This window comes from Leptonychotes weddellii, chromosome 14, assembly GCF_054177405.1.
Source record: "Leptonychotes weddellii isolate Sample4059 chromosome 14, ASM5417740v2, whole genome shotgun sequence".
In the NCBI taxonomy this organism is placed as follows: domain Eukaryota; kingdom Metazoa; phylum Chordata; class Mammalia; order Carnivora; family Phocidae; genus Leptonychotes; species Leptonychotes weddellii.
In genome coordinates, this window is record NC_138382.1 from 3,268,488 (window position 1) to 3,293,266 (window position 24,779).

Below are 24,779 nucleotides of genomic sequence, written 5' to 3' on the forward strand. Positions count from 1 at the left end.
CTGGCCAACCCGCTCTTCACTTTCTGTAAAGGACACAAAGGTTTCATTCAGCTCAGCTCGGAGGCTGGAAGTGAAAGTGATCTGACTATTTTTTAAAAGGTCAGGAGAGGGCACTTGCCCATCTTCAAATTCCTCTGAACCCTCTGCCAGTAGGCATTACCGTGACAGGAGTCCAGCCCCGGGCCGTCACCGGATGCCACGGTGATGCCACTATTTCCCTCATCGGCAGTGTTCGATCCCACTCGGTGAAATGGGTTCACCGTGTTTGATGAACCTGCACACGGGGGGCTTCTGGGCCACGCCTCGGCAGTGAGGTGGGGGCCGTGGCTGTGCAGGGAGCCTGCCCTGCTCCTGGGCTGGCCACACAGGCTCACAGCCTCGGCCAGAGCCCCCCAGCACCTCCTCTGTGCCAGCCAGGGGAGAGCCAACAGGGCACGAGAGAGGGGCTGCCTTCCTCAGGGATCTGTCCCTCCCCAGCCCTCAAAACTGGCACTGTGAACAGGGCATTTGGGCAGGATGATCCCTTTTCCTGAAATGCCACAGGATCTACTGCTCGAGGGCCAGAGTGGTTCTCAACCTCAGGTCCGCCTTAGGCGGGTACTGTTTTCTGTGCCCCTTCTGACCCGGCCCACCGGTGAGCAGTCCCAGCAGCCGTGTATCTCACATCTCGGCCCACGTCAGAGCGGAAGGGGCACCATCTGGGGGACTCTGGGGACAGAGCACGGCTGAGTTAGAGAGCTGTCCTCTGCCCCACCTTGCCTGCCCACGGCCCTGCCCCGCCTGCCCACCTTCTGCTTCGGCCTCCGCGGCTGGACCTGGGCGGGCCTCCGCAGCTTCCCCCACTGACGACGGTCCTCAGGTCAGCGTGTGGACAGCGCAGAACAGCCTGGGGAAGAGTTACTGGGGCCGGGGAAGGCGTGGCTGCCCTGGCCTGTGGCGGCCGGCGAGGCCCCAGTACCACACTGCAGTTCTAACTTAAGACAGCTAGCGACCCGCTCTCCCCCACTTCTCTTTCCCTGGGTGAAAGCCAGGTTTCTACACGCACTCCTGAACCCCCTTCCCTGTCCCAGCCCGTCTCTTCTGAAAAATGAAGCAAACAAAACACCACCACATCTGTGGAAGACAGTTCTGCCCACAAAGCCCTTCTGCACAGACTCGTCCAATCTGTCTTTGCAACTGATCAGGAGCAGCAACCGGATTCTTTCACAGATGAACACACAGGCTCAGAGGCATGAGATGCTCTGCCTGAGGTTGGTCTCACCACTGATTTCAGAAGAAATTTGGTCAAAGAGCTCCCGTGTGCTATCCAGAAAAGCAGAGTGAACCTCTGACCAAACTGGAGCTCAATGCAAGAGTCTGGGTGAGTCTGACCAGTGCAGAAGAGAGCAAGACGCTCACGACACTGTCCCCAAAGTACAGGGTGCTCTTGACCCCCACGGGGTCTGAGACCCCAAACTCACACTCCAGTAGCTGGTTAGGGGGAGGGGATGCATCGCTCACAGCTGCCAAGGCTGGCCCCATGTACCCCAATACCATCTGGGGTCCAAAATGATGCAGTGATGAAACCTCAGGGACTCCGAACAGAACGCCTGCCACCAATCCAGCCGTACAGTTTCTTAGCCTATCAGCTGAGAACCCCATTCCCTAAGGTCTCCGGGTACTGGATGTGGACGCAGCACGGAGCCGGCAGACAGCCTGCTGTCCTCAGACCATTTGATATGCACACTTTCGGTATCCCCCAAGTCACGAGAAAACCACTGAGCCAACCAGGGCAGAGGCTTGTGCGCGCACACACACACGCATGCACACACCAGCTGTCTGTGGGCTGACCGGTGCGGCCAGGTCAGCGGCCCCAGGGACGGCTCCCGGCCCCACTGCCCTCCTGCCACCACTCTGTGCTCCCGATTCTGCGCCTGGAGTCACCAGCGCCTCTCCCCTTGGGTGCTCCCAAGACTCCACACAACAGCACGTGGAAACAGCTGCAGAGTTCGGGGCCTCGCATAGGGTGCCCAAGTTCTCTTACCCATATTTGTATCTTCTGGGATCTTGTCCAAGTCCCCTTGAACCGAAACAGACTCAGAATACAGTGTTTTCTGTACTTTACAGAGGGACTGACACGCTGGTGGCTCTGAGCTCAGTCTGCTGCCCCCAGGGAAGAGTCAGCTCACTGAGGACGGCCGTCCTCCTACCTTACGTCCCGAGGCTCGCGCTGCGTGGACGGGGACCACGAGGGCTGGCCCCGACCACCCGAGGTACGTGTCTTGGGCTGTCCTCGGCGTCCTCAATTCTCCCCGTCAGGCGCCCTGCTCTCACACTGCCTTCAGAATTCATCTGAAAAACAAAGGCCGCACACCAAGGGCTTGAGCATTGGGAGCCACTCCTCTAAGGGGCGGCTAGATTCTGGAAGGCTCTCCACGAGAAGGGCTCTGAAAGTCCAAAAGATGGTACCGGAGACTGCGGGTGTTTAGCACCTCAGACCCACAGGTATTTTGAGCAGAGGGTTCAATCCCTAACACCCCAAGCACCCCCAAACACAACCTGCAGCCTGTGTCACCTATGAAGAAAAGTGGCTCTCATTTTGCGAAAAGATAACCCAGTAACTGCAAAATTCTGTATTTCTTCTTTTGCGACAAATGTACAATTATTCTTTAACGTAAAAAAACGATTTCATTGCTGTTTTGATAAGGCCCAATAATGCTGACACAGATGTTAATATTTAACTTGGTGGGTAGACGAAGAAATAGCAGCATGATTAAATATTAAAGACGATCTGTCTGCCAGGATTTTTGGACCCCAGATCAGAGCGGTTAGAGGACCAGGAGAGTTGTGGTCAAGTGAGGGAAAGGGTCAACGGCCAGGCCAGCCAGGGACAAGCCCGCACCAAACACAAGCATTTGCTGCTGAGCACGTCATCCGCCGAGTGACACCTCACTGTTCCAGTCCACCTACAGAGAGTTCTCTTCAAGGTGTGGCCAGGAAAGTGACACTCAGTGACAAGCTGTTTTTGACAGCTAGAAGGTGGGGGGAGGGGAAAGGGCTAAGGAAAACCATCTATTTTTTAATGAACACAACATAACTTGAAATGATCTTTTAAATCAGAAATGAGTCAAGAAAATCTGAGTCTTCTTTGGGCTGCTATCACAGCCCTTCTCGTCCCAGAGTTTCTGTGACTTGGCCTCTTCTTCTTTGAGAGAGAAGTGATAAATTAACTGGCACTCCCATACTGCAGGCCAGGGGGATCACCTGCTCTGAGATGGGTGAAATGCTTTTCCCCTGAACTGGAACCGTGCTTGGTTAAGCGTCCTCCCTCCGGGTCTTCTGCAATGTAATCGGGATGCGTGGGGATCGCCACCGTGTTGCCAGCTTGCATCAGCTGGCCATGACTCCGGTGTAAGGACGCTCGAATGCAGAGTGTGCTGGAGGGCGACACGAACAGCTGCTCAGCCATGCGGGCAGTCCTCTCCCCAAAGAGCCACCCGACCCGGGGCCCAGCATCAGGACCACGCCCAGCAAGGCCGCTCTGCCAAAGGAAAGACCCTGGGAAAGGGAGACGTCTGCACACTTGCCCCTTGCTCTAATACAGAGGTCCGTAATCTCTGAAGTCACAACGGGAAGATGTCTTTGCTTTCGGATACGCTCCAGTGACTTAATCAGAACTTGCAGGACATTCAGTGATACTCCATCAGCAACAGACTATGCGTCCGTGAGGAGAGACAAGTCATCCAGCACACCCTTAGTATTTTCCCCATTAACATAATTATTTCCCGTGCAGTGAAAAGGAAGTGGCATTTGAATGTGTCGCAGGCAGAAAAGATGGCCCTGAAATCTTTAAAGGACTATGAAGACAAGGGCCAGCACTTTATTTGCAAATCAATCATCCTGCATGAAATGAATGGCACAAGTCTATCAGAAGACAAAGCATGCACCTCCCCAAGATGGAATCAGCAGATGAACGTGGGCTTTAGTGAGCACCTTCCCCAGGAAGCCACTCAGCTGGGCCTTGGCCATAAGTCTGTAGGATCTGCCTCGCAGGTGATGACAATGACCGCCCCCAGCATGGTGGGCATCAGCAGACGGCGACTCCAAGCTTGCCTCTTCCAAGGGGTTTCAAACTGAGATTGAGAGCTCAATTTCCTCAAAGTAAAAAAAAAAAAAAAAAAGTTTCGGTGATTTTTAAAAATTCAAAGTCTATGTGCTTTCCAAGAGCAAGGAAGCTGCAGTGCTGAGTGTGGGAATGCACGGAACAGGCAGTCATCCCCATGCTGAATGTCACTTCCCTCCAACAAAGCACAGCTGTGCTGTTCGGAGGGCAGTGGGCACCCCCACAGTCCACAAGTAAGGAGGTGCAGGTCCCAGAAAAGCGGGGCTTCCCCAGAGCTCGAGAGACTCAGCCCTGGACACAGCCTCAGAAGGCAGTCTGGTCTGACGAAATACAAAATAAAGCTAGCCTGAATCTGTTCGGAGACCCGTAAAGATCTCTCCACGCTGCACACTGAATCCCACAGCTAAGTCCCGCATACTTCCTATCTGTCCCCTCCCCGGGCGAGGCTATCAACTCAGACGTACCCCCGAGCCCCTCTGTTTCTAGTCACTTTGCCTGGCCCGGGGTTAGGAGAGGGAGACAGGGGGGCTGTATCCACCTCCGTTCCTTACCGAAACCAGGTGCAAACGCTGGGGGCAGGAAGCAGAGCAGGCTGCACCTCACTTCGAATCCATGACCCCAAGCCATTTTGACAGCCCAACACTGGCAGCACCAGCTTCTTCAGGAGTTAGACCAACGGCCAGGCCACGTGCTGGGCGATCTTACAGGTACACCCGCTCTAGGCCTCCTGTTGGCCTCCCGAGGCTGTGGGCCCCAGTCTGAGCAGGCTCATTTCCCCCCATCCACACTGTATTCTAAGACTACAGAGGTCACCTAACAGAATCAGCATGCAAAGATGGCTTCTTCTAAAATCCAACATGCAATGATTTATTCGGTTCAAGAGAATGGGGTAAGAGAAAAATTTCCAAGTTTTCTTTTCACCAGTTTTATTTATATTTGGTAATTTTCGCTCAGAGAATCTATCAATTCCTTTTTCAGTTTGAGATGTATGTATGGGTGGATGTATTGTATAATCCCTTAGAAACTTTATTTGGTATAACTTCACATTTTTGGTATATAGAAATAATTTTATTTCGTATTGCAGCACAGTAGCCATACAATCAATATTATTTCCTAGAATGTGTAATATATAAATTATTCACATTAAAAAATTAAGAACAGAAAGCCTCATATGCAGGAAATATTTAAAAACATGTACCTAGTTTTGAATCTGTTTTTGACAGTATACACTACTAGCTTTATAAATCTGAATGAATATGACAAGATGCACATTTGAATAAAGTACACAGATGGGTCCACTCCAGATGCTTAATTCACTATGCAGAGAACTTGCTCTTCACTTTGGTCACTGGGATTCCAGGTGCTGAGGCATATATGGATCTGAAAGATACTTCCAGAGGTACATTTATTACACTGGCATTTGAAAGATTTCTGTGTCTTCTATTCTCCTTTATACCGAGGGGACCTTTTCTCTTTAAAAGCAAGAAGACCTTCAAGCCTGTCTTTTGTTGGAATAGTCTAGAGAAACAAAACATTACGTTACCTATACCAAAAAGTAAAAACAACTACAAAAGTTTAACAAGCTTTATGTAAAAAAAAAAACAACAAAAACTAACTAGAAGGCCATCTAAAATTTTGAAATCTACTCATCATTTGAACAATTCTAATTATGTGACCAAATTTACATTCTAATTCCAAATACACTTCCCCCCATTTCAAATGTACTTTAAAAAGCCAACAGACTTTATTTTTTAGACAATTTTAGGTTTACAAAAAATTGAGCAGAAAGTTCAGAGTTCCCACAGATACCCTCAAGCCCCCAAGGTTCCCCTGTTATTAACATCTTGTATCAATGAAGTACATTTGTTACAACTGATGAACCAATATTGATACATTATTATTAACTAAAGCCTATATAGTTCACACAGGGCTCACTATGTTGTATATATCATGGATTTTGACAAATGCATAATGCCATGTTATCCATCACTACAGTATCCCACAGAAGAGCTTCCCTGCTCTAAGCATCCTTTATGTTCCATCTACTCCTCCCTGTCCCCTACTGCCTTTTCCAGAATGTCATATAGTTGGAATCCTACAGTACATAACCTTCTTAGATGGAAATCCTTCACTTAGTAGTATGCACCTGAGGTTCTTTCATGCCTTTTTGTGGCAGGATGGCTCATTTCCTTTTGTCGCTGAATAACACTCCACTGTATGGATGTGCCTTAGTTTATCCATTCATCTATACATCTTGGTTGCTTCAAAGTTTGGCAGTTATGAACTAAGGTGCTAAAACACCATGTGCAGATTTTGTGCAGATGTTTTCAACACACTTGGGTAAACACATAGAGGTACCATTGCTGGATCACGTGCTGAGATTATGCTTAGCTTTGTAGGAAATGGGCAAATTGGTATCTTGTTTGTATTTGCATTTCTTAATGACGTATGATGTGGAGCATCTTTTTCTATGCTTACTTGCCATCTGTGTATCTACTTTGGTGAGGCGTCCGTTCAAATCTTCCACCCACTTTTTAATGGGTTGTTTTCTTATTATTGAGTTTTCAAAGTCCCTTGTCTGTTTTAGATACAAGTCCTTCATCAGTTGTGTACTGCAAAGACCCGTTCCCCGCCTATGGCTTCTCTTTTCATCCTCTTCGCAATGTCTTTCGCAGAGTAGAAGTTGTTAATTTTAATGAAGTGAAACATCACTTTTTTTCTTTCATAGATTATACTTTTGGTGTTACATCTTAAAGAAGTCATTGCCAAACCCAACAACACCTACATTTTCTATGTGATCTTCCAGATGTTTCAGAGGTTTTCATTTTACATTAGGTCTATGGCCCAGTTTGAGTTAATTTTTGTGAAGGGTGTGATGTCAGTGTCTAAGGTCACTTTTTTGTCGCCAAATGCCCAGATGCTTCAGTACTACTTGTTTTGAAGACTATCTTTTCTCCACCAAATTGCCTTTGCTCCTTTGTCAAAGGCCATTTTATTTTCTATGAGTCTACTTATATGACTATTTTACACAAATCTACTTCTGGGCTCCCTATTCTGTTCCACTGATCCAACAGTCTGTTCCTTTGTCAACTCCACACTGTCTTGATGACTGTAGCTTTACAGTAAGTCTTGGAGTTGGGTAGTGTCAGTCCTCCAACTTTATTCTTCTGAGTAGCTGGACTGGCTAATCTAAGTCTTTGGACTTTCTATATGAACTTCAGAATTGGTTTGTCGACACAGATCAAGTAACATGCTGAGATTTTTACTGGGATTGTACTGACTCTCTAAATAAAATTGAGAAGAAGTAACTTCTTAGTAATACTGAGTCTTACTATCCATGAACATGGTATATCTGTCCATTTACTTAGATCTCGATTTCTTTCAACAGTTTTGTAGTTTCTCTCCATTAAGCATTTGTATTTTTTGTACTAATGAAAATCATGTTATGCTTTTAATCTCAAATTCCAATTCTTCATTGCTGGCATATAGGGAAGCAACTGACTTTTGTTTATTAACCTTGTATCATGCAACCTTGCTCTAACTACTTCTTAGTGTTTTTTTGTTCTTGATTCTTTGAGATTTTCTACATGGACAATTACATCTTCTATGAAGTTCTATTTCTTCCTTCCCAATCTGTATATCTTTCTCTCTTTTTCTTGTCTTATCATATTAGCTAAAATTTCTAGTAGATGTTGAAAAGGAGAAGTGAGAGAGGATGTCCTTGCCCTGTTCTTGGCTAGCTGTAGGTTCTTTTATAGAAGTTCCTATCGGGTAAGGAATCTCCCATTATAATTTGCTGAGTTTTTCTTATGAATGGGTGTTGGATTTTGTCAAATGCTTTTTTTGGATCTATTGATATGATCATCTGATTTTCCAGTTTAACCTGTTGGTGTGATGGACTGCAGTGCTTTCTGAGTGTCAAACCTGGCTTGCATATCTACAAAAAAAATCCATTTGGTTCTTTTTATACATTGTATACATACATTTTATACAAATCAATCTGAAATTGTTTTTAAACATTCTTTTTATACATTGTTGGATTTGACTTGCTAATATTTTGCTGAGAATTTTTACATCTACTAATTTATGACAGATAATGGTCTGTGGTTTTCCTTTTTTATAATGTTGGGTTTTGGTATCAGGATACTACCGACACAGAATGAGTTAGGAAGGGTTCCTTCTGCTTCTATTTTCTGGAAAAGATCACTAAAAATTGACATGATTTCTTCCTTAAATGTTTGGTGGAATTCACCAGAGAAACCGTCTGGGCCTGGTGCTTCCTATTTTGGAAGTTTATTAATTATTGATTTAATTTCTTTAACAAACATAGGGTTATTCAGATTATCTATTTGTCCTTGTATGAGTTTTGGTATGTTGTGTCTTCCAAGGAATTGGTCCATTCCACCTAGGTTATCAAATCTGTAGGCAGAGTTGTTCACAGTATCCGTTTATCATTCTCTCAATGTCCATGGGATCATTAGGGATGGCCTTTCTTGCATTTCTGATACTGGTGATTTTTATCTTCACTTTTCCATGGTTAGCCTGCCTTGAAGTCTGTCAACTTCATAGATCTTTACAAAGAGCCATTTTTTTTGTTTTGTTTTGTTGACTTTTTCCTTGTGTTTTCTTATTTCCAATTTCATTGGTTTCTGTCCTAAAGCTTATTTTTCCTTTTCTTCTGCTGACTTTGAGTTCTATTTGCTCTCCTTTTGCTACTTTCCTGAAGTGGAAACTTACTACGGATTTCAGATCTTTCTTCTCTCATATATGCATCCAATGCTAAAATACTGTTCTCTCTAAGCAGCGCTTTCAATAAATTCCTACAAATTTTGATAGTTGTATTTTCATTTTGATTTAATTCAAAATATTTGATTCCTATTAAGACTTCTTTGATTCATGTGTTGTTTAACCTGCATTAGAAAGATTAATCCCACCATTAATAGGTGGGATTTCCCAGCTATCTTTCTGTTATGATTTCTAGTTTAATTCCATTGTGGTCTGACAAAACGCTTCTTATGATTACTGTTCCTTCACATTTCATAAGATATGATTTATGGCCAAACATACTTTTTAAATTTTTCTTTGGACTCTAAGGCTGTCCATTTGTAAGAAGTGTGTAATTTACTTCATTCATGGCATGTGCTCATCAACGACAGGTGGCAATTCATACATACAGACCAGGCACAGAGGAACACTCTAGCTGTCCCTCCTAATTCATGACACTGCCATGCTTTAATGGGAGCTGAAGTAGTTTTCAATTCTCACAAAAGGTAGAACAAAATTCTTTTGCTACATTGGATGCCCTAAATGAAGTTACGTCTTTTAGAAAAGAAGGAAGGAAAGAAAAAAGGGAGATTTACTCCTCTATACAAAGTTCTACTAATTTGTGTACAAAACAGAAAACTGTACACACTGAATTAGGGAACTTTCAGTGGGCAGGAGGCAAGGCTCAGAACCAGTGAGTCTCAAATACTGATGTTCCCCAGCAGGCCCACATTCACCACACTGCCCTCCTCTCACCCGTCTACACTGGAGTGAGGGTTTAAATCGACACCCATAAATACAACATGAGCCAGACAGACAGCTACAGCATGAATGGTACTAACTTAATAAAGAGTTTTTTAAATTATGTAGACAAGAGACATTAGTATATGGAACAGAATCAGTAATAAGAATTGGTAATAGTCAAATAGCAAAAACAGCTAATTTCAACCCATTTGTATGATTTTAGAAGAGGTATGAGTGTAATCTTGCTCAGAGATATATAAATCATTTGACTTATACAGAAGGTAAACGCGATTTGTAAGAGGCATCCTTGCTGAATTTGTAGTTGCATTACATACCTGAGCATAACAAGCTTCTTCTATGGCTAATCCTGTTACTAAATCAACCTGAGGATAAAAACATAATTAAATTTCAGCTGAAATTACTTTTTAAAATATGGAACACTCAATATAAATTCAAACTAGTAACCCTTCTCCAAAAGCACAGAATCCTTTGATGTAATACAGCAAATCGGAAGTATGACCAGCATGAGAAGTCTGGAACCAGGCTGCCTGGGTTCAAATTCTGCCTCCACCACGTGGGAGCTGTGGAAGCTTGGCTAAGTTAGTTATGCTCTCTGTACCTCAGAGAGGCACATCCGAATGAGAGGCTAACTGTATTATCTACCAAATGGGGATAATCTAGGTGAAGCCTTTATAAGGCCCCTATATATGGCCTGGCACGTAGTATGGATCACATAAGGCATTTGTTGTTAGAATTGTTACAGTTATGTTAGAATTTTTAAAAATCATTTAACTACTTCGTAAATTTTTAAAACTGTGTTTATTGCTAACAAATTCAACCTCTTTTTATTGCTATGAAGCCCGTGAAGATATGGTGGCCTCTGAGTCTGCATGAAAGAAGTATCTTTCTTCAAAATTCCCTAATTTAACGAGAACACAACTGGGGTCATGACAGCCCAGTGTACACAGGCGCGTGTATTGCTCCCTTGCCCTGCCTACTTCTCTCCTGGCCCGGGGCTTCCCCTCCTTAGAAGACAGCTCCTCAGGGGAACCCCAGGACACTCTAAAGACTCGCCTTGTTCATGCGGGCTCCCTGCACAAAGCACATTGAGCAGTTAAAGGTGGAGAGAGCTTGGCTCAGCTTTGAGCTGAAGTTCTCCTCAGAATGTTCTTTAATAATGCAAAGCTGGTGTTGAGAATACACAGAATGACCTCTTCTTTTGGCTTTCTATGCACTACTAGCCAATAAATCTATTAGTCGAATGGCAAAAACAGTGAGCATGCCATAAGCTGCAGGACATCAGTGAAATTCCTGAGTTCTCTGATTAAGATACTGAATCAACAACAGCCTAAGCAGAATGAAATCAATAATGCAGCTAAAAACAAAACACAAAAAACAAACAAACAACTCCCAGTAACTTGTGGTAATAGTAGCATTGAAACAGCTGGATTTTAGAACATTAAAAAATAAATTAGATTTAAAACCAATACCTCCTCCAACAACAAACTCAAATATTAAGGCACTCACCTCCATCCCTTGATTAATGGCTAATTTTGCCACTCTCATTGCAACGGGTCCCTAAAATTCAATTAGAGAAATAGATTTTAATTACTATTTATGCAAATTATGTTATACAGCTCAGTAAAATTCAGAAATCCCCATTGCTGGAACCATGGCAAAGAAGCAACAAAAGCTAGAGGACAGTTAATGGGAAATTTCCTAAGGCCGCGCAAGGTCTACACAGCGCTTGGCACAACTCTACTGCCCTGGCCACTCTGCGTGCTTGCAGGTCAGCAGGGGCTGCATGCCCAGGAGACGGCTGACCATTCCCCAACACATCTCCCCAGAAGTGAAGCAGGGAGAAGGAGATGCTGTGCTTGGTGCGATACCACACCCACGAGCGGCCGGGCAGGAGCCCGGGCTGGCGAGGAGGCCACACCGGCTCTGTGCCTGTCCTCCGTGGGCTTCCGGAACGAAGCACAGTGAAGATGTATGGGTAAAGACGTGCCCTCCAGCCAGTGCTCCCACACCACACAAAAGCCTAGAGCCCAGAGAAGTCCTTTAGGATGTGTGAGGGTCACAGAGAAAAGAACTGGGTGCCCTCTGGGAGGAGAACATGACTTTTGTCGTCTTTGAAAACCACAATGCTCCAGATAGAATTTAGCTGCTTGATCACATTTTAGATTCCTAAAAACTGTTTATGGGTCATGAGTTAGAATTCAACGGTATCTTTTCAAGTGTCTTTTGCATTAAAATGCAAAATAGGCTCTAGGACGCCAATAAATGAATGAATAAATGCCTGATGGCATGAAAAATGCCATTTTTCCCATACAGGGGCTTCAATTATCAACTTTAACCCATCTCAATTCTCTTCCTAATTCAGATACTTATTAAAAATGTTTTTCAGAGGCCACAGGTTTTCAAGGCTCAGACAGTATCTTTGTTAGAATTCTTGAAATGTGATCTGTAGGTGTGGGGCATATACTAGAACCATGTTTTCAAGATCATCATCTGTTTTGTTTGTTTTTTAAACAGAGTGCTCCTCTCAGGGAGAGTCTTCTCTATTCCCTTGTACCCACCAGCTGACCCAGACAAGGTGCCTGTCCAGCTTGCATGTGCGCACAAATCCCCAGCCCCTCGTGAAAATGTAGCGGGTCTCAGACCCGCTCCTGAGGGATGCCTGGGCTGCACTGGGCAGCAAGGCTTACAAAACGGGTAAAATAGGAAAATGGAAATGCTAGGAGCTGCAATGCTTATTTAGCCGGCCTCTTTCAAAATACAAAACCAACACCTCTTCTTCTGGACCAACATTTTTTTCTCGAACAAGAAAATGGAAGTAACATCCAATACAGAAATCAGATGGAAATGCTAATTTTACAGGAGCTTTCTAATATCTGGAAGAGTAATCATTCAGTGACAGAAACTAGAAATAAAGATGATCGCCCCTCAAAGTTTGCTCTGAAACTCTGGCATATTGTACAGTCACACATCTTCTGAACCAATCAGGATCTCCCTTGCCCTGGGGGAAAAGTTTAGGGGTTAATGCTCTCAGAGGCAGGTCATCCAGACAAAAGGGACGGGCAGTAGGGGCAGCCCTGGCTTGCGCCGCGGTGGAGTGCCACCAGCTGTCAGGCCGCAGGTAGGGAGGTGTGGGCACTGAGGGCCACAGGAGAAAGATCGACGAGGCACAGATGTGCCCAGGGATGCAGCTTGCAGCAGGGAGCTGAGCACTCCAGTCCAAAGACCAGGAGAGGCTATAGTTCTCAGAACTGGAAGGATACCACGACTTTTCTTAAACACACCTCTTATTTCAATGCAGACCTACACTGGTCTTAGAGTTGTAAGCCAAAGGAAGTCATGAAGTCAATATTTAGTTAAACCACTGCTTCTCCCAATACCTGTACCTTTAACTTCTCTTTAGGCAGACATTACTCTAATATTTTGGGGAAATATTAATACCAAAGTTTCAGTGAGAGCCTCTTTGTTTTTCCTTAAAACACTAAACATCTTTTCTATTTGCTCTCTCCATCAATTCAGAGCGTAGGGGCTCTGCGTTACTTACATGGGGGAACAAATTATGTAAGAGCCATGTCCTAAAAGAGCATATAGCTAGCTAAGTGAGCAGGACTGAAGTATCAACACCAGGCAGTGTGGTTCCAGGAACCAACTCCATGGTGAGGCCCGCCTGTCAGCAATCAGGGGACAGGTGAGTCCCAACGGACCTGGGCCCTTGTCTGGCCACTGGGAACTCTAACAACACCTTCTGAAACTGGATGCAAACTCCGAACAAATGTGGAGAACATGCACTTTTCTACAGAGAAGTTTCATGAGATTCCCAGAAGGATCTGTAGCCCCCAAACAGGTTACGAGTCCTGTTAGCATCAAACAGCGGAGTTCGAGAGGAAGTAACTCTGATTCCAGTACCGTTGAGGGAGTTATAAAACCTGAAACTGCACTAGGGAGAAAGACAAATCACTAATTACTTGCATAGCAGAAGTCTTCTAATCTGTGATTTCAGAAGAAAGGAATATCTGGAAAATACATGGAAAAGAGAGAACCAAGAAACCCCTGGAACAGGCCCCATGATGCACCATTGCTAACATTACTCATAAGAACTGTCACTTGTGAGTAAATGCACAGTGTATTCCAGACTTGAAAGTTTCAATGTGGGGAAGAATACTGTGCACAAAGGAGTTAAAATAGTGCCTATATTACCATAAAAATGAACACAAGGAGGGATGCCTGGGTGGCTCAGTCGTTAGGCGTCTGCCTTCGGCTCAGGTAATGATCTCAGGGTCCTGGGATCAAGTCCCGCATCGGGCTCCCAGGGAGCCTGCTTCTCCCTTTCTCTCTCTCTCCCTCCTCCTCTAACGAACACAAGGAGACACACAACGACTGCTGTGTAGGCAGGTCATCTCAAACCCAGCTGGGGCAACGAGAGCCCATGCTGGTAATTGGCTCTGGTCTCCCCAGGACGCACGTTTTAGTGGGTTTCAGCTTGGGGGTGACTCAGTGTGACAGCCCCTCCATGGCTGTTTCTCTCCATGTGCACAGCTCAGGTCAGAAGGGTGGGATGGCTGATGACGTAAGTTCCTAGGAAGCTCTGTCACACGTGCCATTGTGTGTGTCATGTATTATCAAGCCCAGGTACAGCATGAGCCTCAGATCATCCTCAGATCTTCAATTTTAATTCTGAAGGCCCTTCCTGTTACTCTAGTTTACTGTTTCTGGTGTTAGGGCTACCATGTACTTTTCTGCTTGGAAAACAAGACAAGCACATCATAGGCATGTGAGATGACTGTTTTGTCAATTTGCTATAAAGTTATTTAAACAGAAAAAAAAAAAAAAAGGAAATGTAATTAGCAATACCTGAGGTAAAAACTCTCTTGCTAGGTCCAAGGCCTTGCGGTAGGCAGCATCCCCCTCCTGGTTCTGCTCTAGAACATGGCTGATCAAGCCCACAGCTTTGGCTTCTTGGCCATCAAGCACGCGTGCAGAGAAGATGAGCTCTTTGGCCAGGGACATCCCGATAGCGCGTGGCAGGCGCTGCGTCCCCCCTGCAGAGAGAATGGGGGGGATGCAGGCAATGATTTCATACCTTTGAGTCTTTAACATTTCAACGTTTCACTTCTCAGTTTATAAAATAAACCAGGGCCAGAAGTTTATATGTCAAGATCAGTAACTGGAGAATTACTTCAAAGCAGAATCTAATTAGTTTATCAAATTAATATTACCCAAAAAAGAACGTGAGTATCTTCTGTAATTGTGAAGGGATTCTGGCACTATTTACTCCTGCAACACAGCTGGTACATTCCCGAATCGAACCCACAGTCATTCCCACGTCAGGGGCCATCCAATGCACAGTGGTGGGCAAGCAGCACCGTCCCTTAGCCCATTCACCAGAGGGATGACAGGTGCTTCAGTTCAGATAAAACTTGTCAGAGCCTGAGACATTCAACTCACCATGTGCTTTGTAAAGAATCACTGATGGTAAATGAACTGCAGGCTAATTTTAATTTAATAAAAAGGAAACCAGGTAATTACTGGTGAAAACAGGCTCTGTCCTGGTGGTGCTGGTGCTTTCAGCAGGAGCACGGATCACCCCCCCACCACCACCACCAATTACGTTCTAGCGACGAGGCCAGGATCTCATTAAAAAGAAAGCTAGACAAAAGTAGGTAATATTCTTATTTGGAAGCCTCAATTTCTACCAATAAGACTATGGGAGCGACTGCAACGTTAGGATTCATCTAAATCTCACCCCAGGAAGGCTGCTGGGCTGCCCGAGGGCGCTGGCGGCCAGGAGGCAGGGAACAGCAGACGGGCGGGCTGCAGAGAGAGCTCACCTGAACAAGCTCACTGGGTTCTGTTCGGCCCACAAAGTTTAGATTTTTTTCTCTGTATGAGTTACCAACATTTAAAAAGTGGGTAGATGATTTCTGATAAAAACTAATTTCCACCTGGAAGCCCCCTGCAGATGCAAGGGCTCTAGCTGGCCACGCACCCCCCCCCCCCGCCCACCCCCACCCCCGACTCCCTGCTCCTGCAGGGCTTGAGATGGACAAGCTCTGCTTTCTGTTAAACAACTTGAAAAGGAAAGCACAATCTTTTCTTATTCACATCTCAATCAAAAGTGGCAAAGTGAAAAATAAAGATCACAAGTTCTAGAAAGTTTCCCTTCAGTAATGAAGTATGTATATTCCTACATTTTTAACACACAAAGCATGCCTGTATTGGAAGAACATGGCTTAAGATGCTATTATTAAGCAGCTACATCAAGAACCACGAGCAGTTATTTAGGAAATGTGGGTGATCTAGAAAAACAAACACACACAAACCTCAATGAATTGGAAAGGACTGCTATTTTCGATAGGGACTGGGTTTGAACATAAATGAGTACTGCTTCTGTAAAATACAGTTTATTAAGTGTGTACAGTGCCCAAGCAGTGAGAGATGGTGAATTTATAACTCGATATGGCAGAAAACGTGTGTCTGAAAAAAAAATGAAGCACTGACAAATTTAAATCAAACTATAAATAGTGATGTTGCTCAGTGTAGTAAAGACAGGTCTGAGAACTTATGGGACAAGATGCAAGGAAAAGACGAGTTATTTATGGTGTTCCCATTGCCAGCTGATTAGAACAGAGATATAAATACAACCCAGATAGCTCTATTTCCTCATGGAGCTGATGAGAATTTTCATGAGATGGAAGAACTTACGAAAACAGTATTCATGATGAGCACAACATTAGGAAATGATTCTCTCTTATGTTCTGTGAAAAGTTTGACGTAGATTAGTCAAAATTAGCAAATGTGACCCTCAATGATCCTTGTTAACGTCACACTTTTTATTCAACTGAAACCATGGAGCATTGCAAAGTCTGTAGAGCTTACGCCCATTCATCCTATCATTTCATCCACAGTATCATCCTCCAGGAATGAGGATTTTGTAGACATTAAAGAAAGGAACAGCAATGAAACAAAGACCATGAAACACATCCACTCCCCGAGCTGAACAGCATATAAGTCAAGCTCTGCTTGGTGAAATGGATGCATACCAGAACAGTCTGCTGGAGGGCATGACCTGAGTGAGGGCCTAAAGGCATGCTGCTGAAGAGAGCGTTCTGTTTTTGTTGGAAACAGCGCACCAGAGGATCTAGGAAAACCCTCACCTTGGCTCACCAGCTAACACTGAAGACTTGGCCTGTGGGTTGACATCACAAGCCACCCACCTTAGGAACCTCACGTAAGTGGGCCATACAGTACTTGTCCTTCTGTGTCTGGCTTATTGCACGAAGCATCTTGTCCTCCAGGTTCGTCCTATTGAAGGGTGTCAGCATTTCCTTTCTTTGTCAGCATTTCCACTGTATGAAGACCAAGTTTCGTTTATTCACAGACCCAGGGATGGTCACTTGGGTTGCTTCAACCTTTTGGCTATTAGGAATAATGCTGCCATGCATATGTGTATACAAATATCTCTTTGAGACCCTGCTTTCTGTTTTTTTGAGTAGATACCTAGAGGCGGAGTTGTTAGGTCATACAGAAAATCTATTATTTTTTGAGGAATAGCCATACTTTTTCCTATTAGCTGCACCATTTTACATTCTTATCACAGGGCACAAGGATTCCAATTTCTCCACATTCTCAAGAACATGCGCTCTTCTCAAGGGTGTTTTATTTTTGGGGGGGAGAAGGTTTGATGGCAACCATCCTAATGGGTGTGAAGTGGTATCTCACTGTGGTTTTTGATTTCCCTAATAACTAGTCATGCTGAATTCTTTTCATTTGCTTATTGGCCATTTGTGTATCTTCCTTGGAGAAACATCTATTTAAGTCATTTGCCCATTTTTTAACTGGGCTGCTTTTTGGCATTGAGTTGTAGGGATTCTGTATATATTCTAGACAGTAATCCCTTATCAGATATATGACTTGCAAGTATCTCCTCCCATTCTGTGGATTGCCTTTTCACTCTATTGACTGTCCTTTGAAGCATGAAAGTTTTTCATTTTGATGAAATCCATTTTTTTTCTTATGTTGCCTGTGTTTTTGGTGTCATATCCAAGAAATCATTGCCAAATCCAATGTCATAAAGTTTTGCCACTGTTTTCTTCTAAGTTTTTGTAGTTTCAACTCTTACATTAAGGTCTTTGATCCATTTCAAGCTAATTTTTATATATGGTGTAAGGTAAGGAAATCCATGTGGAAATCCATTTTCTCAACACCACTGATTGAAAGGGTCACTCTTAAACAGTCACACAAATGTATTATTTAACTCACTCATTCCTACTGAAATCTTATCTTTAGGAAACCTGTTTGGTGAGAAATTATCTGGCCCATTTTCCCCTGCTACAATCAGTTTGCAGAAATCAAAGACTGATGGTAGAACTAGAGGTAACTGCCTCCCTACTCCCCCGGCACATAAACTTGGTCATTTCCAACTTTACGAAAAGGATGTGCCCTGTTCAGTTTGCCTTGCTCAGTTAACACTGATAGAAAGTACAAACGGAAGTTACTAAACCACGGGGCATTATGATACAAAAACTACACATGATCAACGAGCAATCTCAGATTGTGTCCACCAGTATCTCACAAACAGTCACCCTGGATAGAAAGTATTTTTACGTCAACATTCTACTCCAGTTTGGAAGTACTTCTGTTTGTGAACAGCTATTTTCTATTATAAAATTAAACAAAACACGAGTGCCCGTTAGGGGAGTCAAGGCTCAGCGCAGTAGCGTACCCTGCAACCAGAGAGAGAAGATGCGCGGTGGAGACCTGCCATGAGGGAAAAGGCATCCAATTTTCAGTTCCAAATGCAAAGTGAAGTACTCGAGAGAATTTATTTCAATTCACCTTTCATTAATTTCTGAATACTAAATTCCAATACCAGTTTAGCGTTAGGTCAAAACAAAGACGCCCTGTCGCATCTGTCAGCTGCTTTTCCTACACCAGGCTCATCAACTAGATCACACAACCGGCTTACTTCCCATAGATTTGAGTTTAGGATCGTAAAATGCCACCTCTAGATAGTCTCGGGGACTGCAAAATGAAACACAGAACTAAACATGAGGTTGTCCCCAGTGGAACTAGAACTGTTCCACCCTGGCGGCAGCCCTGATGCATTCAAAATCACGGAGCTCTACGAGACTCTACTCAGAACTTCCAGTACTGTCCGTCCCACCACGGAACCCTGACTCCTGGTCACACCCCACTCTGAGGCTCAGAGAGCTTTAATCATTGAAAGTCAGGTTGCAGAAACAGGATTCAAACTTACTTCTGCCTGATTCTTATCTACTATGTGGTAAGAAAGTACAAAGAGCAACTTATGAAATGAACTGATGGCTTATTTTAGAAAATAAAAGGTGTGTCTGCTACGTACCATTATGTAATAATGTACGTAGGCGTATACACGTATCAAACGTGTCCAGAAAGTTGTCTCTGTGAGTCAGATGATCGCTCTTTTTTTTTTTCATTTTTTCATTCATACAGCCTTGCTGTATTTCCCAAATGTTCTGCAACATATAGGTAATAGGACTCCGTAATAGTGTAATTTCCAAGATGACAACACATTTGTTCAACTCATTCAACAAGTACTTATTGCAGCTTCCTGCCCTAGGCACATAGATACAGTTGTGAAATAAATAGCCCCTGCCTCCTGGATCTTACACTGTCACTGGGAAGCCCACAATGAGCAAACAAACCCATCCCGTCAGACAGCAGAACGGTAGTGTCGGGGTGTGGAGTACACACAACTTAGACAGGATGGCCAGGGAGGGGCCTTCAGGAGGTGACACTGGAGCCAAGACCAGGAGAAAGTGGGAAGTGCACCAGCACACAGGTCTTGTGGAGACCATGTCTGATTCACAGAGGAGTGCAGGGAGACCAGAGAGGCTACAGCACAGAGTAGGGACATGCCAAGTGGCAGCAAATACAGCCCAAGAGGAGGAGGGCCAGATCTGGTGGGCCCACCTGAAGGGCCCCAGGGTTTACTCTGAGAGTGACAGGTAGTCACTGAGCATCCGAGAGCATCCTCTGAAAAGAGGGGTGTGAGATCATCCTTCTATAGTGAAGATCTGGGTTTGAGGACAAGCTATGGTCATGATGAGCCAAGATGAAGAAGGTAGGTATGTTCATACTACTTGTAGTAGGGTTCCAACAGGCTTGGAAAGAAATTTCAAAACAAGTTCCCAAATGCTTTCAGTATCTGTCATGTTTTGGCTGCCCCTGTTCAAATCCCGGTCTTGCTTTTGGAGATAATGGTATGTAGTCTGGGACAGTAGAAAATCCCTCCAATGGAGGCCAAGGGGGCCAGATTCTCCTTCTCTCTGCCCTAACACAGCTGGGCAGGCATCCAAGTGAGGTCGGGTCCATAGGATGTGATTTCTCAGCACCGGGCATCCTGAATGGGTGGCCTTGTGATATGAAGACTTTGCGGGCTTACAGGCAAGGCAGAGATAGTGATGTGCAGACCTGACGATCCTTGTGCTTATACTGTGATCCCTGCCACGCTCTGCCCATCAGTGTGGGCTGATTCCAGGGCTCTTACATTCCAGCTTGTGTTCTAAGCCTTGTTCTCTAGCCATCTACTGATTCTGGGAACCTTACAATAAATGTCCTTTTCTTTTAGGATAGCAGAGTCAATTTCTTTTGTATGTGTCCCAAGTCATGAAGGACACAAGAACATAACTAGTAGTTTTGTTTTCCTCTTGCTCAAAAACAGATGAAGCCAAATGGGAGTTTATCTGTTGTATTTTTTTGCAAGTAAGATCCATTTGTTCACTCTCAAATTTATTGGTTTACTGGCCTACTATGTGCCAGATGCTGTCCCAGGTGCTGAACAGACAGTGGTGCACCAGACAGATTCCCGATCTTAAAAAGCTTACATCTTAGAGGCAGAGAGGGAAGGAAAGGGGCAATAAATAAGCACAGGGACAAGACAGAACACGTGTCATGGAGAGAATTTAATAAAGGCAGGGGAACAGCTTGTGAGATAACCACAAGATGTCTACTTTAGATTGAGTGGCTGGGGAGGGCCTGTTGGATAAAAGTGAGGCCCGTGTCTGAATGCTAACAAGGCAGCCCCACGAAGACCAGGGAGCACACCCAGTGAGTGAGACACCAGCCATGTGAAGGCCCTACGGTGAAGCCAGGCTCAACACGTTCGAGGAAGAGGCAGGAGGCCACTACAGGAACACAAGGGGAGGGAGGCGAGGGGAGTGGAAGGGGGCTGGACAGGCAGATCACAGACGCAGTAGAGGTTTACATCTTACTCTGTGGATGATGCAAAGACGCTGGAGGGTTCTCAGCAGAAGGTGACGTAATTCAATTTGCATTTTAAGAGATGCTTTTTTTTTTAAAGATTTTATTTATTTATTTGAGAGAGAGAGAGAGCACATGAGAGGGGGGGAGGGTCAGAGGGAGAAGCAGACTCCCTGCCGAGCAGGGAGCCCAATGCGGGACTCGATCCCGTGACTCCAGGATCATGACCTGAGCCGAAGGCAGTCGCTCAACCAACTGAGCCACCCAGGCGCCCTAAGAAATGCTTTTTAAGCTTGGCAGAGAACAGATTACAGGGGCATGACCAAAGCAGGGTGCCCAGCAGGAGGCTACCGGTGTCCTCCAAGTGCCATATGATGGCGGCTCGGACGGAACAAGGGCAGTGTAGGGGGTGGGGGAGAGGAATTTGGTGTAAGCGTCCAAAACGAGTGAAAAAGATATGGGGAGAAAGGGAAATCAATCTGTTTGGTTTTCTGACTGGAGTGCAGGAGAAGGTGGCACCGCTCACTGACACGGGGAAGACAGACAGGAGCCTCAGGCCATGTTAAGTGTGAGTCTTTTACATACAGAAGTGGGGCAGTCAAAAATGTGCCCGGATATGCTAATGTTTCTTAACGATCACTATCACACAGATGGCATTCAGAGCCAGGGCCTGCGTGAGATCACCTTGGGAGACCAGTTAGAATAGAAAGGGGCAGAGAGTGTCTGCAAGACCCTGGGTGGGGCCCAGCAGAGTGAGTGAGGTAGCAGAAATGCAGGAGGAAGGTGGTGCTCAGCTGCAACCAACCACTTCTGGACGTCTACCCCCCACGGCTCATCCCAGCCTTCTTCCATTGAAGTCTGCAGGGGTCTTCTGGGCAAGCCTGTCCTCACAGGAATCAAGGCATGCAGGAACAATCAGGTGTCCTCCCAGGGTGTGGTCATGTCCACGTGGGACACCCGGAGCAGGGCCACTCCTCACGACCATGCTGGAAGCCTGCAAGGGCAGAGTCTTCCAACTAGAGATGGCACAACACAAAGACATCATTCGGCTGCTGAACTGAGCAGTCCCCAAACTGCCTTACTTTGCGACTTCCTGCGATTATTACTTGGCACTTTCTTAGTGTTTCAGCTCCCTGAAGTAGGGTTTCCTATTATTAGTACCAAGAATGTCTGTGATCGCAGACAGACCAAGGAAAGTGATCTGAACACACATTCCGGGGAGTGGGAAACAAACATTTGAGGGAAGCATGGTGGGACTGCTGGGCAAAGCAGATTATACATCCAAGATGTGTGCTCATGAGACCAGTTAACATCGTCATCTGCTCCTTCCCGGCAAGTTGTGGCTGTCTGGGTGCAGGCACGGAGAAGGCAGATAAGCTGGGTGAGTACACAAAGAGAGACGCAGAGAAGGAACAGCAGGAGGTGACAGCGACTGAGCAACACCATGTAATGATATCATGCTGGGTGGTCCTGAGCACTTCCTGTCTGAGAACTAACTCATGGCAGCCTCCCGACTCCCCTGGGAGGTAAGGTTACTTGTAAGGAAGTCATTGTGACAAAGGACCATGAGACTGAAGCTGGGTGACAGAGCAGGGATATGCTGAGCTGGAGAGTGTCCATGGACTTGATGATTCAGTGAGGTCCAAGAAGGATGGACAGACTGAAACGCAGGAAATCTAAATTCGGAATGCAGCGGGTGGTGATGGCGTGCAAATCACAGGCACAGCCCTGGTGGTGCACGATGGGAAGAAGGACAAGTCGCACGTGGGTGCAATCACAGACTCAGAACTCACACGCGTGCTGGGGAGGGGAAGGGATAATGTACCAAGACGCCGATTATCACAGCTCCTGGAACAGGCTGTGTGTTTTAAAACCTGTGTAATACCAAACATTGGGATATTGGAAATCTACCATTCTAAATGGGAAAAATAGTAATACTTTCTTGGTCCATCCAAAAGCTCCAATTAATGTCCCCAAATATCAATAAAACAGCTGGAAAAAAAACTCTTTAAAACTGCCAGGTAACAGTTCACCATGATTTCTGCATAATATTTAGCATTTCTAAATACCAATTACCTAATTATTTAACACATAAGGAATTCACTGGGGGAGTATGTTTGGTTGCAGAAAACAGATCTATCAGGTATGAATTATATTTCCTCCTTCATGACATTAAACATATAATGAAAATAAACAAAAGAATTTTAAAACTGTTAGTAAACAGTCAATGAAAAGTCCGGTGGTGAGAGGAGGGAGAGCAGTGAGCCACTGCTCCCACCCGATGAAGGGTGGAGGTCAGCGACCGAGCGCTGGTAAAGGCGTGGGAACCGCAAGTACCCAGGGCTCATGCACATCCAAATCTAGTGCGCTCTCGGCACTCACATTCTGGAAGCAGGTAGCTTTGAACCATTGTCAGAAGCCACAGACAAAAGTAACAGGATGCAAAAGCACAATGGGTATCTGTCTTATTGCTTTTGCTTGTGATCTGCCAATAACATAAAAATGAGTTTGTAACTGCAGTTTTTACATGGTTGATTCTTTTCCTTTATTTACTAATTTTCAAAATAACAAGGTGGTTCCCTAACATCCTCCAAAGGTGACAAGTAGGTTTCTAGTCTCTGAGAACCATCATGAACTTACAGATTTTAACGTATCTGATGCATTAGAAACCACTGCAGGTTTCATCTATATTGATGGTCGAATTAGCCCATCCTTGGCCAGTGAGAATGAACTTAGATTGGCTCTAGAGTCCTTCTGATATGACCCCAATACTCTTCGATAACTTCTTGTGGCCTAGGGTCACAACATCTTCCAAGCTCATCTTGTAAATCTCCTCCCCAGACCCTCAATCAACCACAACCAGAGTCCTGGTTCCTTTCCGTGGGGCTGCATTTAAAAATCTGACACTTCTGCTCGTGTTGTGATCCAGCACACCTACAACAGCCGCGACTTTGAGTGCATATTCTGTATATTCTCCCCGTGATTTTGTGCTGAGTTTTGGGCTCCTCTCTCCCAACAGATGATGATGAGCATGGAGGATGAGTGCCAACAAGTGTGCGTGGGGAGCGAGTCCTTCAGGCAGTCAGGACTTCGCTATGTGATGCTACCACATCTTCAACCTTTCCACTGTCCACTCTAGTAAATCCAGCCTCTTTCTTTCGCAGGATCTACAATTTTATTACTCTGGTTTAACCACTTCCTTGAAACCTTAGAAGTCAACCACAAAACCTGGGCCAGTTTTCTCAAGGCTGCATAAAGATCATAAGGGGCCGCCCTAAAAAGTCAGAGCCCAAGTTCCTGGTGTTTCTCCTTTGCTGTTCTCGACCTGCACACTCTGTCCTCCAGGTTATCTCCTGGTCCAAAAAGGCTGCTGAAGCCTTGTCATCATGTTTGCAACCAGGGGGAAGGAAGGGCAAGAGAGCACTGTGTTTGCAGAGGCGCTGGTTAAGCCCTCGCCGACAACTCACTGGCAGGAACTGGGTTTCAAGCAGTGGCGGGGGGGTGGGAAAGGTCACCTTCCTGCTCAAGTGTTTTGCCACCAGCATAGGGAATAAAACCAGGGCTCTTATTACTAAGGGAAAATGAAAACAGGTAAGCAATTAGCAGTTGCCACCCCAAGTGGCAAAACTGTATTAATCATGTAACAAAATGTTTTCATTTTGTTACCTATTACTTGGATAGAATGAAAATATATTTGAAATATTATATTCCTGGGCGCCTGGGTGGCTCAGTTGGTTAAGCGACTGCCTTCGGCTCAGGTCATGATCCTGGAGTCCCTGGATCGAGTCCCGCATCGGGCTCCCTGCTCGGCAGGGAGTCTGCTTCTCCCTCTGACCCTCCCCCTTCTCATGTGCTCTCTCTCATTCTCTCTCTCCCAAATAAATAAATAAAATCTTTAAAAAAAAAAAAA

At 45.1% G+C, this 24,779-nt stretch overlaps 1 protein-coding gene and 1 long non-coding RNA gene across 2 annotated transcripts; both read right to left on the reverse strand.

Moving 5' to 3' along the window:
* Positions 1 to 2,797: 2,797 nt before the first annotated feature.
* LOC145716960 (uncharacterized) lies at positions 2,798 to 4,112 on the reverse strand. The gene is made up of 2 exons (XR_014139902.1): positions 3,927 to 4,112; positions 2,798 to 3,416 (listed from the first exon to the last, which is right to left on the reverse strand). It is a non-coding gene; the product is annotated as an uncharacterized LOC145716960 (long non-coding RNA).
* Positions 4,113 to 5,003: 891 nt separating this feature from the next.
* AUH (AU RNA binding methylglutaconyl-CoA hydratase) lies at positions 5,004 to 15,571 on the reverse strand. Its single transcript, XM_081802744.1, has 4 exons — positions 14,480 to 15,571; positions 11,138 to 11,188; positions 9,946 to 9,993; positions 5,004 to 5,620 (listed from the first exon to the last, which is right to left on the reverse strand). The coding sequence occupies exons 1-4, from the start codon at positions 14,723 to 14,725 to the stop codon at positions 5,543 to 5,545; spliced, it is 423 nt and encodes a 140-aa protein (XP_081658870.1). The 5' UTR covers positions 14,726 to 15,571; the 3' UTR covers positions 5,004 to 5,542.
* Positions 15,572 to 24,779: the final 9,208 nt, after the last annotated feature.